Source organism: Arachis ipaensis, chromosome B06 (assembly GCF_000816755.2).
Source record: "Arachis ipaensis cultivar K30076 chromosome B06, Araip1.1, whole genome shotgun sequence".
In the NCBI taxonomy this organism is placed as follows: Eukaryota; Viridiplantae; Streptophyta; class Magnoliopsida; order Fabales; family Fabaceae; genus Arachis; species Arachis ipaensis.
In genome coordinates, this window is record NC_029790.2 from 4,597,409 (window position 1) to 4,613,376 (window position 15,968).

Consider the following 15,968-nt stretch of genomic DNA (forward strand, 5'->3'; position numbering starts at 1 on the left):
ACAAATTTGATTAAAAATGACGAAAAAACTAATCTATCAGATGAAAATCATCATTCTCGAGGACTTTTAATACGTAAAATTTTGTAAAAAACTAAAATATTGGATCTAAAATTTTTTAAAAACTAATGTGAGTATTAATTCATTTATATATTTAATTAAATTAATTAATATAATATATAATAATATTTTAAATATTATTTTCACATAAAACATCATTATGTAACATAGATATAATATCATTATTGGTGACTAATCTATATATTGCATATTTGCATCAATTATTATATCTAAAGACATATAGTTCGAAGTCAAAAGAAGCTATATTTTATATCTAATCAATATTTTGCTATGCTTTTGCGATGCACCTACTCACCTGGTGATCATCACACCAAATAAAATGCTATTGCCAATGAGCTTTAGCTCACATGGCATATTTCCCATTTCTCACTTTAAAGGTCTCAGGTTTAAACCCTATCGGTTGCAAACAAGGAAAAAATGTGGTAAGTGTGTGAAGAATGTGTGGGTGTGTTGTGTACTTAAGATTGTGGGTTATCCAATTCATGGTTCCACAATTTCAATTACCAGTGCTAAGTATTTACTCAAGTATGTTTCAGCAACTTAGATAATGTCAGAGAATTTCATTAGAGACAACACTAAATCAGACTTCATGAATTACCATTTTGAATTACAAAAGAACATACAGAAACTAGCAAAACCACTAAAGACATATAGTTCGAAACAAAACAAGCACAACAGTGTACATTATGGAAACTGATGAAGAAACAGAAGGAAGTTTGACTCCAATCTTCTTCATCTTCCATTAGCTACTCCCATGTGTCCCTAATGTAAGTATGCTTGATGTGAGATATCATGGGCCAGCACTCTCCAACTTGTGGCTCGTATTTTCTATATAACTCACGGCACTTTATGATTCCCAAAACTTGGAGACTAGTTAGTCGGTGGATATCACTGGGAAGAGACTTCAATTTCGGACATTCAGAGATATAAAGAGATTTCAAAGAACTCAGATTCCACAGCCATTCGGGTAGTACCTCCAGCTCGTAGAAGCATGCAATCACCAAAGTTTGTAACGTGCTTGCATATTGTTGGAGAGAATGAGGCAATGTTACCATTCCATAAAAATAAATAGATTTTAACCTCAAGACAGCATTAGTATCCTCCGATCTATCAAGCCAATCTTCATTGGCAATACCGGGGATTACCAAAGTTTCTAACTGAGGAAAATGGTGAGTATCAAGTGGCAAAGACTTTAGATTCGCACAGCCACTAACTTGCAAAGTTCGAAGTGTAGGCAATCTTGTCTCAACAAACAAGGACTCCAAATTATCACAATCTTGGACGCATAAATATTCAAGACGATTCAACTTTGCAATGTCACTCTCTGGCAAGATAGATTGCTTTGTGGTTATCTCCAATCTTTGCAGGCTGATCAACTTTCTTAACTTTTTCGGTAAAGTTTCCAGATTTGAACACCCATCAAGACGCAAAACTTGCAAATTTTGGAGCTTGCAAATAGAACTAGGGAGCCTCTTTATTCTTGTATTATTACAAAGAGAAATAGATCTTAAATGTTTCAACTTACTAATTGACTGAGGCAAAGTCTCACATGTAGAATCACTTAAATCCAAATATCGCAGGTATTTGCAGTTTGACACCCATGCATTCAAGAAAGCTTCACTGGCTCCCACTTCGTTAACTGGAAACAGAATGCTTCTTGCACCTTGTAAGCTTGGCTTGATGGAATTGCAACGCAAACCATTCTCAACAAAAGACAAATGCAGGACGTTTTCTGATATATCCTGAGTGTTTGAACTGACCAATTGGCACACATCTTTTGCAACATATACTGCAAGATCATGCACTAAATCATGTATTAAAAAAAAATAAAAAGAACCACAATCAAAAACGTCATGGAGAAAAGATCTTGCCATTAAGTCTCTCAAATATTGGTGTGCAATGTCTACCATCGATTTATCTTGGCTTTGCAATGAAAGCAAACCTGCTGCCCCCCAAAGTGAAGCAACGTCTAAAGAAATAAATGCATGATTCTTTGGATAAAGGGAGAGCAAAGCAAAACATTGCCTCAAATGGGATGGCATTTCATCATAGCTTAATTTTAATGCAGGTAAGATATCATCCTCTTTTTGCGGCAAATCCCAAATCTCCTTGTCTCTCAGTGCTTCCCACTCTTGTGTCTCGTGTTTGGAAAATAGTGAGCTTCCCAATGTTCTCACAGCTAAAGGAACTCCTTTGCACTTCTCTACGATTTCTCTTCCAATCCTTATCAATTCTGGATATTTTTCCTCTTCGCCTTCTTTAAAAGCCCATCTAACAAACAATCGCAATGAATCCTCGGGAGAAAGACTTTCTAAATTGTGCGAGCAGGCAACAGTACCCATCATGGAAGCGATGGACTGGCTACGTGTTGTGACTATTACTTTGCTTCCTTGAGCACCCACTGAAATGAGATCTTGCAGCTCAACCCATTTAACACGATCTTCATTCCATACGTCATCCAAGACCAGCAGGAACTTTTGATCCTCAAGCATGTTTCTTAGACGATGTTGCAATTGCTCAATCTCTAAGTCTCTTAAGTTTTGTTGGCCCGCAGGAGCATCAGTAGAAGAAGCAAAGTCGCTAGGAGAATTGATGATTTTGATAATCAATGATCTAACATTAAAATCATCAGGAACACTCACCCACATTTTCAATGGGAAAGACTCAGTTACCCTCTTATTACTGTAGACGAGCCTAGCAAGAGTGGTCTTTCCCAAGCCTCCGATTCCCACAATGGGAATAACAGAGATATGTTTAGAGCCACCGTTGTCGTCAAGACTCGGTTCCATCAGGAGCTTCATGATCATTTCTTTATCATGTTCCCTCCCTACGACCTTAGACTCAACAACATGGGAGTAAGTCATCTCCCTTCTATGAACACCTCGCCTATCAACATCAATTACTTGAAGCCCAAACTTATTCCTATCGGCCGCAACTCTGTCTAATCTCTTCTTAATCTCTTTGATCTGATGACCAAGCTTATAGCGAAAGACAAGTGGATTAGAACTCGAGAAGAAGCGACCTACCTTGTCCTTGGGAGTGCCGTAGTCTCTGACGACTTGCTTGCTCAGTGTTTCACAGTCAACTTCATCAAGAAAGTTCTCAGCATCATAGAAGATGAGTTTGATCTGCTTCAGCCACTCCCGCAGTTCGTGGTTCTGCTCCTGCTTCTGCTCAGCATCCAACAGCACAGCTTTCACATATGAGAGACTGCTTTTCAATTCTTGGAGGTCATCGTAGACACCAACCAGCCGAGACGCTTCTTGGTATGCACGAGAAGCAAGCTTGGCAGCGAGTGATTCAGCGATGCTGAAGATGAATGATTCAGCCATGGTTATCACTTATCACAGAATCAGAAAGAATAGAGATAGCAATAATGGAGATCAGAATAAGGCTGGTAATGTATGTGTTGATGCTAGGGAGTCTTTGTGGCTGTCCTTCTAGTTAACATATCAGACTTTTCCATTTAATTAGATAAGATTGGTGTCTTGTCACATCGTGTAATATTAATTGCAACTAAATACACAGTTGTTAATATTAATAACCATTAAGAATTAAGATCATAGTTAGCTTAGCTTCAACAGTAAAAGTGTAAAACTGCAGTTGCTACTAGTTACCTATCTCCAATGGTGGTTAAGTTGTTTAATAACTTCAACTAACATAGAATAGAATTACGAGATGTCTTTATTCATCATCTCAATGTATATTCAGTTTTCATGAATTCTGAAACCTAGCAAATAACTTCGATCTTTCTGTTCCTCTTGGAATTCTGGCTGCCACTTTTCTTTTCTTTTCTTTGGTGCCTGTAGTTGTACTTCGATCATCAAATAAAATGGAGTGCCTACCATCTAAATTTATTCAGATAATCCAAAATATTTCATTATCAATGATAACTATTTATGCAAATATGTGATTCAACAACGCAATCTAATAATAAACTTCTCATATATGTATGTCCTTCCTTGAGATCATAACTTCATGTCCTATTTAGAAAATTTCAACAAAGACAAACAGTTAAATCGAATGTATTATATTACAAATATGATATAGAGAAAGTACCTCAATTATTACAGTCAGAAAGCAACAAATAAAAATTGAAAAAATCATCCATCGTGAAAGACAGTCCAAAACAAAACAAGAACATTATATATTATGGAAAGTAGTTTTATAAGTAGTGACGATTCATATTAGGGTATGTTTTCTACCTTATATTATTATTGAGGTGTAGGTTTTTTTTTTACTCTATGTAAAATAAATAATTTAACCATACTATTTTTTATCCAAAATTTTGTTTTTGACTAATATTTTATAAATTAGTGTTTACAGTTTACTAACTTAAAATATAAATAAAAATAATTCACTTTTTTTGTAACTATTAGAACGTATATATATTTTTTGTATCTAAATTATTTAATTTTGTTATTAATAAAGTTCTAAGTCATCTTATTCTTATTTTTATGCTCGAAATTTTATGAATTGAAAAATTTTAAGATAGAACATCGATAAATAATGACAATGAGAAAAAGTTTTCCCAAGAGCATCATTGGTGATTCATTCTATAACATACAAACAAAAGAAGCTATCTCCTCTGTTCTTCCAACTTTTCTTCTCTTGTTTTTTGATTTTTCTAATTTCAGCACTGTCAATAGGCCAAAAAAGGCAAAACATATATATAGCAGCACACTTAAATGTGTACAATCGACTTATCAAATTATGTGTAAGCAGTAAGCTTATCACCATTAGCTTTATAAATTACAAGTGATCATCAAATAAAATGGAGTGAACACCAAATTTATTCATTAATTTCATAATATTTACCTACTAATCCTAACTATTTACTCAAATATATGCTTCAACAAGCTAATTGATTTCTCACCTATGTATGTGCCTCATTGAGATTGTAGAGAAATTCAACCGAGACAAGAAGTTAAATAAAATTTATTGAATTACAATCTGATAAAGTACCACAATTATTATGAAAGCAACACACAGAAACTGTGATAATCATCAAAGACATAGTCCAAAATGAAACAAGAACATCATACATTATGGGAACTGGAAAAAATGAAAGATACTTCATAAACATCCGTCATGGACTCATGGTTGTATAGCAATCCTCTTCCACTAGAGATCAATCCACCATCTCCGGCTATTGCAAGATTTGAATATGCTTGATGTGGGATATTTGGTGCCAATACTCTCCAACATGTGGTTGGTACTTTCTGTACAATCTAGGGCAACGTTCGATTCGCAAAACTTCAAGGGCTTTAAGACAGTGGATGCCACTAGGGAGCGACAACAACCTTGGACAACTCCAGATATGAAGAAATTTCAAAGAAGTCATGTTCAACAGCCATTCAGGAAGCGCCTCCAATTCATAGCACCTTAAAAATACCAAAGTTTGTAATGTGTTTGCATATCCGTGGAGAGAACGAGGGAAGTTCACCACCATGCAAAAGAAAAGTGCCTTCAACCTCAAGACAGAGTTCATGTCCTCGTGTCCATCTGACAATTCAAACTTTACACATTCATCGACAACGAATTGCTCTAATTGAGGAAAATGGTGTTTGTCAAGTGGCAAAGACTTCAAATTCTTACACCTCGTAATCCACAAAAATCGAAGGGTAGGCAACTTTACCCCTACAAACGGGGATTCCAGGTTGTCACATTCATAAATATGTAAACGTTCAAGCAAACACAAATTTGCAAGGTCATCCTCTGGCAAGACGAATTGCTTTGTGGTTATTGATATTCTTCGCAGATTGATCAAGTTTCGTAACTTTTCTGGCAAAGTTTGGAGCTCCACACAACCACTAAGATTCAACTCTTCCAAATTTTGGAGGTTGCAAATAGACGCAGGGAGTTTCTTTACTCTTCCGTTATCCCTGAGTGAAAGATATCTTAAATGTTTCAACTTGCTGATTGATCGAGGTAGAATCTCAAATGTAGAATCAGCTAGATCCAAATATCGCAAGTATTTGCAATTTAACACCCATGTAGGGAACAAATCTTCATTATTGTCTCCTATACCTATATGTTCTTCAGTTGGAACTGCAATGGTTCTCACACCTAACAAACTTGGTTTGAAGGATTTGAGAAACATATCAAATTCAAAAAACGATATATGGAGAACATTTTTTGGTATATTTTGACTCTCAGAACTAATTACTAGGCATTCATCTTTTGCAACATATAGTGCAAGATCATGCACTAAATCATGTATATTAAAGTAATAGTGTGTGCCTAAGTCACAAACATTTTCAAGAAAAGATCTCGAAATTAATTCACTTAAATATCGATTTGCAACATCGAATGAAGTTTCATTTTTGCTTGGTGATGGAAGCAAATCTAGTGCACTCCAAAGTGAAAGAACATGACGAGTCTGAAAATCAAAATCCTTTGGAAAAAGTGAGAACATAGAAAAACATTTCCTCAAATAGGATGGCATTTGATCATAACTTAATTTTAGTGCAGGTAAGATGTCATCCTTTTTCTGTGGTAAATTCCAAATCTCATCATCTCTAAGTGATTCCCAAACATTTATGTCATATTTTGAAAATAGTAAACTTGCCAATGTTCTTATTGCCAAAGGAACTCCTCTACACTTCCTCACAATTTCTTTTCCAATTGTGACTAAATTGGGGTGCTTTTCCTCTTCTCCTTCTTTAAAAGCCCATTTAACGAACAAAGATAAGGAATCTTCCAAAGAAAGGCATTCTAAATCGTGAGAAGGAACAGTACCCATCATAGAAGCAATAGAATGACTACGTGTTGTCACTACAATTTTACTTCCATCACCACCGATTCTGATGAGACTTCTAAGTTCAACCCATTTGGCACGATCTTCACTCCATACATCATCCAAGACAAGCAAGAACTTTTGACCAGTTAGCTTATTTCTAAGAAGATATTGCAATTGTTCAATGTCCATGTCTCTCAAGGTTTGTTGGGCCACCAGAGCATCAGCAGAATTAGCACCACTAACAGTAACAGCATTGATGATTTTAATAATCAATTGCTTGATATCAAAGTCATCAGACACACACACCCACATTTTCATCGGAAAAGACTCTCTTATCCTTTCGTCGTTGAAGACAAGCTTAGCAAGAGTGGTTTTTCCCAAACCTCCAATTCCCACAATGGGAATGACAGAGATATGTTTGGAGTCACCATTGTTGTCAAGACTCGGTTCCATCAAGAGCTTTACAATCTTTTCTTTATCATGAGCACGTCCTATGACATCAGACTCAACAACATGGGAGTAAGTCATTTCCCTCCTATGCACAACTCGCCTATCAACATCAATTACTTGAAGCCCAAACTTATCCCTATCAGCTGCTACTCTGTCTAATCTCTTCCTAATATCTTTGATCTGAAGAGCAAGCTTATAACGAAACACAAGTGGATTAGAACTCGAGAAGAAGCGGCCTACCTTGTCCTTGGGAGTGCCATAGTCTCTGATGACTTGGTTGCGCAGTGTTTCACAGTCAACTTGATCAAGCACATTCTCAGCATCATTGAAGATGAGTTTGATCTGCTTCAGCCACTCCCGCAGTTGGTGGTTCTGCTCCTGCTTCTGCTCAGCATCCAACAGCACAGCTTTCACATATGAGAGACTGCTTTTCAACTCTTGGAGATCATCGTAGACACCAACAACCTGAGACGCTTCTTCATATGCACGAGAAGCTATCTTCGTTGCCAGTGATTCAGCAATGCTGAAGATGAATGATTCAGCCATGATGATTATCTAAGAAAATATGAGAGAGTATGGAGAAGATGAAAATGCAAGTATGCAGTGAGAGACTGAGAGTCTTTATAGCAGCGAAGTCTATGAATTATAAGTCAAGATTTAAAATCCAAAGTCTTCGCCAAAGATGAATTAATGTCTGACGCCACGGGTTGGTGGACGGCATAACAACATTGGATGCTAATGATGTTTGTTTTTATTTATTTATCTATTTCACTCGTGTTAAAAAGTTAACCAATCACAAATTTTAAGAGACTAATGTAATTGGCGGAAACACTCCATCACATGAAGCTGCCGATGAATTGCTGATAAGTGTGATTTAAGTAGAAAATGTTTATTTTATATAAACAGTGAGGTTTGTATGAGTGTATGACTCAAATCTGAGATCCTTAACTATTTTTTAATTTCTTTTTTATAATATTTATATCAATGATTTTTATTCCTCTTAAAATGTTAGTCATCTTCATAAATATTTAATTTTCCTATTTATGTGATTTTCCTTTTTTTTTTTCTCTCCTTAGGTACAACAGAAATCTAATATACAAACTATGTTTATTATTGTATCGACTTTGAGTCTACGATAATTCCTGCAAATTATTTTACAATTTTGAGAATTAAGGTCCACCACCACCACAAGTTAAATTATTATGTAGTTGAAAATTATATGAAATAATTAATTTGGGATATTGTTGTTGGTGGGTTTTCAATTAAGTGGGGCTCACAAATTAAATACAAAAACAAAAGAAAGAAACTGGAGAGAAGCTTTTTCAATTGTTTTTGAAAGAAAGAAAGAAATACGAACCAGGTCTCCCGTGTCGAGGGAGAGGAAGAAATTAGATGGAAAAGAGCATGTCATTTTTTATTTGATTAAATCGGTAAACTCAGTTTATTGTTTTATGAAATTTTAGTATGTTATTTTATTTCTGGTATAGAAATGAATATTAAAAGGAAAAGGAATCGCATCCTCAATTGAGAAGGAACAATGGAAATTGGTGTGACAATCTCGAAGAACTTAAAGCTATGGTTATTGAGTTTTTCAAGAACCTTTATTCAGAAGAACAATATCAAAATACAGACTTGGTGACTGGCATGACCTACTCCCCTGTTGAAGACAGCATGAAGAAGGATCTAAAAGCTTTTCCCAGCAGAATTGATATTAAGACAACCCTTTTTAATATTAGATCTTTCAAATCCCCGGGGAAAGATGGTTTCCAAGCTTTGTTCTATAAAGAAAATTGGGAGACGGTGAAGGATTCTTTTTGTCAATACATTGAAATCCTTTGGAGAAATCCCTTGGAAATTAAAAACATCAACCAAACCTTGTTGGCCCTCATTCCTAAGAATTCCCACCCTGAGTTCATATCTCAATTTAGACAGATAGCTTTGTGCAATGTCACCTATAAGTGCATCACAAATGTTAGAAACAAGAGACTGAGAGAGTAATCTGAAAAGTGTATTATTGAGTGTGATCAAATGTACAATATATAAGGGGTATTTATAGGTGCTAAATGAATCAGAGTAATAAAGTCATAGAATCTTACAATTAATATACAGATATACTATATAAATATAGACGATACTAATTGATTCTAATGATTCTCTAACATCCCCCCTCAAACTCAAGTGGGAGCTAAGGATACCAACTTGAATTTTGATAACAAAGTCTGGAAACGAATCGGGTGATGAGCTTTCGTAAAGATATCAGCAGTCTGATCTAGTGTTCCAATAGCAATGAGATGAACAGCATCAATAAGGATACGTTGCCGAACAAAGTAACAATCAATCTCAATGTGTATGGTGCGTTCATGAAACACATCATTATGGGCGATCTGAATAGCACTGCGGTTATCACAAAAAACATCAGTAGGGGACGACTGAAGAGCACCTAGATCTTCGAAAAGCCAACGAACCGAGATAACTTCAACAGTGGTGTCAGCGAGAGCACGGTACTCAGCTTCTGTGCTTGAGCGAGCAGTGAACGTTTGCTTTTTAGCACGCCAAGAAATGAGAGCGTCGCCAAAAAAAACAGTAACCAGTAGTAGAACGACGATCAGTGGGATCACCAGCCCAATCAGCATCGGAGTAAGCTTGAAGAGACAAAGAGGAGTGGGCAGAAAAATAAAGGCCATGAAATAGAGTGCCTTTGATGTAGCGAAGAATGCAAAGAACTGCCGCATAGTGAGTAGTACGAGGAGCTGACAAGAACTGGCTAAGTACATGAACCGGATAGGCGATGTCTGGTCGGGTGACAGTCAAGTAGACGAGACCGCCAACTAACTGCGATAGAGAGTCGGATTATCCAAAATAGTGCCATCCATAGGGGTAAATCGAACATTAGGCTCAAGAGGAGTAGACTCAGTGCGACTATCTGTAATCCCAGCGCGAGCAAAAAGATCTGAAGCATACTTAGCCTGAGAGAGATAGATGCCATCATCGGTGGAGATGACCTCGAGACCAAGAAAATAGCTGAGAGAACCAAGATCTTTCATCTCAAAGGTACGGTGAAGTGAGGCCTTGAGATTAGAGATACCATCAACATCATCCCCAGTAATGATCATGTCATCAACATACAAAAGTAGAAGAACAACTCCATGTTGCTTGTACGAATGAAGAGGGCATTCTCATGAGGGCTAGAAGTAAAACCAAGACTGCATATGGTAGTGCTGAACTTGTCAAACCATTCACGAGGAGCTTGCTTAAGTCCATAAAATGCCTTGCGAAGGAGACAAACCTTATTAGAAGGACAAGGATATCTTGGAGGTGGTTTCATATAGACTTTCTTTTTTAAATCCCCACTAAGAAACACATTCTTCACATCCATCTGACTGAGAGACCATTTTTTAACCGCGGCAATGGCAAGAAGAGCTCTAACAGATGTAAGACGAGTGACAGGAGCAAAAGTCTCTTCATAATCAATACCATACTCTTGCGTACAACCTTGAGCAACCAAGCGGGCCTTATAACGGTCAATAGAGCCATTAGAGCGAGTCTTGATCTTGTATACCCATCTACTGCCAACAACTTCCTGATCAGGGAGGATCAACCAAATCCCAAGTGTGTGCCTTTTCAAGTGCCTATATTTCCTCCTGCATTGCTTGTTGCCAATTCGGGTTTGAGGAGGCTTCTCTGAATGACTTAGGTTCATTTTGATGAAGGATAGTAGAAAAGAAGTGGTAATCAAGAAGATGAGGAGGTGGATTCCTTACCCTAGAAGAACGAGCGGGAGGAGGAGGTATGGCGGTAGGAGCAGGATCATCGTCCGGTCTGGAATCATTGGGAGATGGAGAAGGCAGAAGAACAGGAGGCTGTGGAGGGTCACTCGAGATAGAATCTGTAAAATCATCACTAGGAAAAAGATCAACATTGGGATTAATAAACAGCGGTGACTGAGTAGTAGGAATGGACTTAAAGGACGAGAACCGAGAAAACATGTGGTGCATGCAACAGTAAAAGTGTAAACCTGCAGTCGCTACTAGTTACCTATCTCCAATGGTGGTTAAGTTGTTTAATAACTTCAACTAACATAGAATAGAATTACGAGATGTCTTTATTCATCATCTCAATGTATATTCAGTTTTGATGAATTCTGCAACCTAGCAAATAACTTCGATCTTTCTGTTCCTCTTGGAATTCTGGCTGCCACTTTTCTTTTCTTTTTTGGGTGCCTGTAGCTGTACTTCGATCATCAAATAAAATGGAGTGCCTACCATCTAAATTTATTCAGATAATCCAAAATATTTCATTATCAATGATAACTATTTATGCAAATATGTGATTCAACAACGCAATCTAATAATAAACTTCTCATATATGTATGTCCTTCCTTGAGATCATAACTTCATGTCCTATTTAATTAGAAAATTTCAACAAAGACAAACAGGTAAATCGAATGTATTATATTACAAATATGATATAGAGAAAGTACCTCAATTATTACAGTCAGAAAGCAACAAATAAAAATTGAAAAAATCATCCATCGTGAAAGACAGTCCAAAACCAAACAAGAACATTATATATTATGGAAAGTAGTTTTATAAGTAGTGACGATTCATATTAGGGTATGTTTTCTACCTTATATTATTATTGAGGTGTAGGTTTTTTTTAACTCTATGTAAAGTAAATAATTTAACCATACTATTTTTTATCCAAAATTTTGTTTTTGACTAATATTTTATAAATTAGTGTTTACAGTTTACTAACTTAAAATATAAATAAAAATAATTCACTTTTTTTGTAACTATTAGAACGTATATATATTTTTTGTATCTAAATTATTTAATTTTGTTATTAATAAAGTTCTAAGTCATCTTATTCTTATTTTTATGCTCGAGATTTTATGAATTGAAAAATTTTAAGATAGAACATCGATAAATAATGACAATGAGGAAAAGTTTTTCCAAGAATATATTTTACTATGAGGAGAGGAAAGTAACAGATGCACAAATCCAAAGCAGTAATGCACACTGATAATAGCATCATTGCGGATTCATTCTATAACATACAAACAAAAGAAGCTATCTCCTCTGTTCTTCACAACTTTTCTTTTCTTCTTGTTTTTTGATCTTTCTAATTTCAGCACTGTCAATAGGCCAAAAAAGGAAAAACATATATAGCAGCACATTTAAATGTGTAAAATCGACTTATCAAATTATGCGTAAGCTTATCACCATTAACTTTATAAATTACAAGTGATCATCAAATAAAATGGAGTGAACACCAAATTTATTCATTAATTTCATAATTTTTAAATACTAATCCTAACTATTTACCCAAATATATGCTTCAACAAGCTAATTGATTTCTCATATATGTATGTGCCTCATTGAGATTGTAGAGAAATTCAACCGAGACAAGAAGTTAAATAAAATTTATTGAATTACAATCTGATAGAGAAAGTACCACAATTATTATGAAAGCAACAAACTGACGCTGTTAATCATCAAAGACACAGTCCAAAATGAAACAAGAACATCATACATTATGCACACTGGAAAAATGAAAGATACTTCATAAACATCAGTCGTGGTCTCGTGGTTGTCATAACAATCCTCTCCAACTAGAGATCAATCCACCATCTCCGGCTATTGGAAGATTTGAATATGCTTGATATGGGATATTTGGTGCCAATATTCTCCAACATGTGGCCGGTACTTTTTGTACAATTTACGGCAACCTTCGATACGCAAAACTTCAAGGGCTTTAAGATGGTGGATGCCTTCAGGGAGAGACAACAACCTTGGACAACCCCAGATATGAAGAAATTTCAAAGAAGTCATATTTAACAGCCATTCAGGAAGCTCCTTTAGCTCGTAGCACCTTAAAAACACCAAAGTTTGTAATGTGTTTGCATATCCGTGGAGAGAACGAGGGAAGTTCACCATCATGCAAAAGAAAAGTTTCTTCAACCTCAAGGCAGAGTTCATGTCCTCATGTACATCGGACAATTCAAAATTATCACATTCATCGACAATGAATTCCTCTAATTGAGGAAAATGGTGTGTGTCAAGTGGCAAAGATTTCAAATTCTTGCACCTCATAACCCGCAAAAATCGAAGGGAAGGCAACTTTACCCCTACAAACGGGGATTCCAGGTTGTCACAACCATAAATGTCTAGAGATTCAAGGGAACACAAGTTTGCAATATCACTCTCTGGCAAGACAGATTGCTTTGTGGTTATCGACATTCTTTGCAGATTGATCAAGTTTCTTAATTTTTCTGGCAAAGTTTGAAGCTCCACATAGCCACGAAGATTCAACTCTTCCAAATTTTGGAGGTTGCAAATAGAAGCAGGGAGTTTCTTTATTCTTCTGTTATTCCCAAGTGAAAGATATCTTAAATGTTTCAACTTGCTGATTGATCGAGGTAGAATCTCAAATGTGGAATCACCCAGATCCAAAAATCTCAAGTATTTGCAACTTAATACCCATGTAGGGAACAAATCTTCATTATTGGCTCCTATACCTACAATAGTTCTCACACCTAACAAATTTGGTTTGAAGGATTCGAGAAACAAATCAAATTCAATAAAAGACAGATGGAGAACATTTTTTGGAATACTTTGACTATCAGAACTAATTCCTAGGCATTCATCTTTTGCAACATATAGTGCAAGATCATGCACTAAATCATGTATATTAAAGTAATAGGATGTGCCTAAGTCGCTAACATTTTCAAGAAAAGATCTTGAAATCAATTCACTCAAATATCGGTTTACAACATTTTGTGAAGTTTCATTTTTGCTTGATGATCGAAGCAAACCTAGTGCACTCCAAAGTGAAAGAACGTCACCAGTCTGAAATTCAAAATCCTTCGGAAAAAGTGAGAACATAGCAAAACATTTTCTCAAATAGGATGGCATTTGATCATAACTTAATTTTAGTGCAGGTAAGATGTCACCCTTTTTCTGTGGTAAATTCCAAATCTCATCATCTCTCACTGATTCCCAAACATTTATGTCATATTTTGAAAATAGTAAACTTGCCAATGTTCTTATTGCCAAAGGAACTCCTTTACACTTCCTCACAATTTCTTTTCCGATTGTGATTAAATTGGGGTGCTTTTCCTCTTCTCCTTCTTTAAAAGCCCATTTAACGAACAAAGATAAGGAATCTTCCAAAGAAAGGCATTCTAAATCGTGAGAAGGAACAGTACCCATCATAGAAGCAATAGAATGACTACGTGTTGTCACTACAATTTTACTTCCATCACCACCGATTCTGATGAGACTTCTAAGTTCAATCCATTTGGCACGATCTTCACTCCATACATCATCCAAGACAAGCAAGAACTTTTGACCAGTTAGCTTATTTCTAAGAAGATACTGCAATTGTTCAATGTCCATGTCTCTCAGGGTGTGTGTGGTTGGAGGAATTATAAATAATTCTTAGGAATTTTAAGATGGGAATATCATATTCCCATGTTTGGTTCAAAGTTTGAAAAGCTATTCCTAAATAAGTTTGATTCCAGGGAATCAAAATACCATCATTTCAATTCCCACCTTCCCCTTGGGTATCTTTAATTCCCATGGGAATGGAATGTTTGTAACAAAGTAATACTTGAACTACACACACTCTCAAAGTTTGTTGGGCCACCAGAGCATCAGCAGAATTAGCACCACTAACAGTAACAGCATTGATGATTTTAATAATCAATTGCTTGATATCAAAGTCATCAGGCACACACACCCACATTTTCATCGGAAAAGACTCTCTTATCCTTTTGTCGTTGAAGACAAGCTTAGCAAGAGTGATTTTTCCCAAACCTCCAATTCCCACAATGGGAATGACAGAGATATGTTTGGAGTCACCATTGTTGTCAAGACACGGTTCCATCAAGAGCTTTACAATCTTTTCTTTATCATGAGAACGTCCTATGACATCAGACTCAACAACATGGGAGTAAGTCATTTCCCTCTTATGCACAACTCGCCTATCAACATCAATTACTTGAAGCCCAAACTTATCTCTATCAGCCGCGACTCTGTCTAATCTCTTCCTAATATCTTTGATCTGAAGAGCAAGCTTATAACGAAACACAAGTGGATTAGAGCTCGAGAAGAAGTGGCCTACCTTGTCCTTGGGAGTGCCATAGTCTCTGATGACTTGCTTGCGCAGTGTTTCACAGTGAACTTGATCAAGCACGTTCTCAGCATCATAGAAGATGAGTTTGATCTGCTTCAGCCACTCCCGCAGTTCGTGGTTGTGCTCCTGCTTCTGCTCAGCATCCAACAGCACAGCTTTCACATATGAGAGACTGCTTTTCAAGTCTTGGAGATCATCGTAGACACCAACCACCCGAGACGCTTCTTCATATGCAAGAGAAGCAATCTTCGTTGCGAGTGATTCAGCAATGCTGAAGATGAATGATTCAGCCATGATGGTTATCTAAGAAAATATGAGACAGTATGGAGAAGATGAGAATGCAAATATGCAGTGAGAGACTCAGAGTCTTTATAGCAGCCAAGTCAATGAATTATAAGTTTTAAAATCCAAAGTCTTCGCCAAAGATGAATTAATGTCTCACGCGGTCACGCCACGGGTTGGTGGAAGGCATAACGGCATTGGATGCTAATGATGTTTGTTTTTATTTATTTATCTATTTCACTCGTGTTAAAAAGTTAACCAATCACAAATTTTAAGAGAC

At 36.3% G+C, this 15,968-nt stretch overlaps 3 protein-coding genes across 6 annotated transcripts; all 3 read right to left on the reverse strand.

Moving 5' to 3' along the window:
• LOC107645473 (putative disease resistance protein RGA1) lies at positions 642-3,612 on the reverse strand. Of its 4 annotated transcripts, XR_002348169.1 has the most exons (3): positions 1,950-3,611; positions 1,604-1,867; positions 1,433-1,526 (listed from the first exon to the last, which is right to left on the reverse strand). XR_002348169.1 is itself a non-coding variant. In XM_021103773.1 (2 exons), exons 1-2 carry the CDS (start codon positions 3,408-3,410, stop codon positions 1,498-1,500), a joined length of 1,836 nt encoding a protein of 611 aa, XP_020959432.1. In that variant the 5' UTR covers positions 3,411-3,612; the 3' UTR covers positions 1,125-1,497. The 4 variants fall into 4 exon arrangements, 3 of the variants coding, with proteins under 3 accessions (XP_016204990.1, XP_020959432.1, XP_020959433.1); XM_021103773.1 differs by having other exon boundaries at positions 1,125-1,526; positions 1,604-3,612; XM_021103774.1 differs by having other exon boundaries at positions 1,262-1,867.
• Positions 4,997-8,002, reverse strand: LOC107645474 (disease resistance protein RGA2-like). The gene has a single exon (XM_016349505.2). The coding sequence runs from the start codon at positions 7,814-7,816 to the stop codon at positions 5,228-5,230; it is 2,589 nt and encodes an 862-aa protein (XP_016204991.1). The 5' UTR covers positions 7,817-8,002; the 3' UTR covers positions 4,997-5,227.
• LOC107645475 (putative disease resistance protein RGA4) lies at positions 12,521-15,768 on the reverse strand. The gene is made up of 2 exons (XM_016349506.2): positions 14,895-15,768; positions 12,521-14,671 (listed from the first exon to the last, which is right to left on the reverse strand). Exons 1-2 carry the CDS (start codon positions 15,698-15,700, stop codon positions 12,907-12,909), a joined length of 2,571 nt encoding a protein of 856 aa, XP_016204992.1. The 5' UTR covers positions 15,701-15,768; the 3' UTR covers positions 12,521-12,906.

Excerpts from the sequence above, each read along its gene's own strand:
- LOC107645474 (XM_016349505.2), bottom strand. The coding sequence starts at position 7,816 with ATGGCTGAATCATTCATCTTCAGCATTGCTGAATCACTGGCAACGAAG.
- LOC107645473 (XM_016349504.2), bottom strand. The coding sequence starts at position 3,410 with ATGGCTGAATCATTCATCTTCAGCATCGCTGAATCACTCGCTGCCAAG.
- LOC107645475 (XM_016349506.2), bottom strand. The coding sequence starts at position 15,700 with ATGGCTGAATCATTCATCTTCAGCATTGCTGAATCACTCGCAACGAAG. Across the intron at positions 14,672-14,894 it reads GCCCAACAAACTTTGAGAGT|AGACATGGACATTGAACAAT; the intron begins GTGTGTAGTTCA and ends ACACACCCTGAG.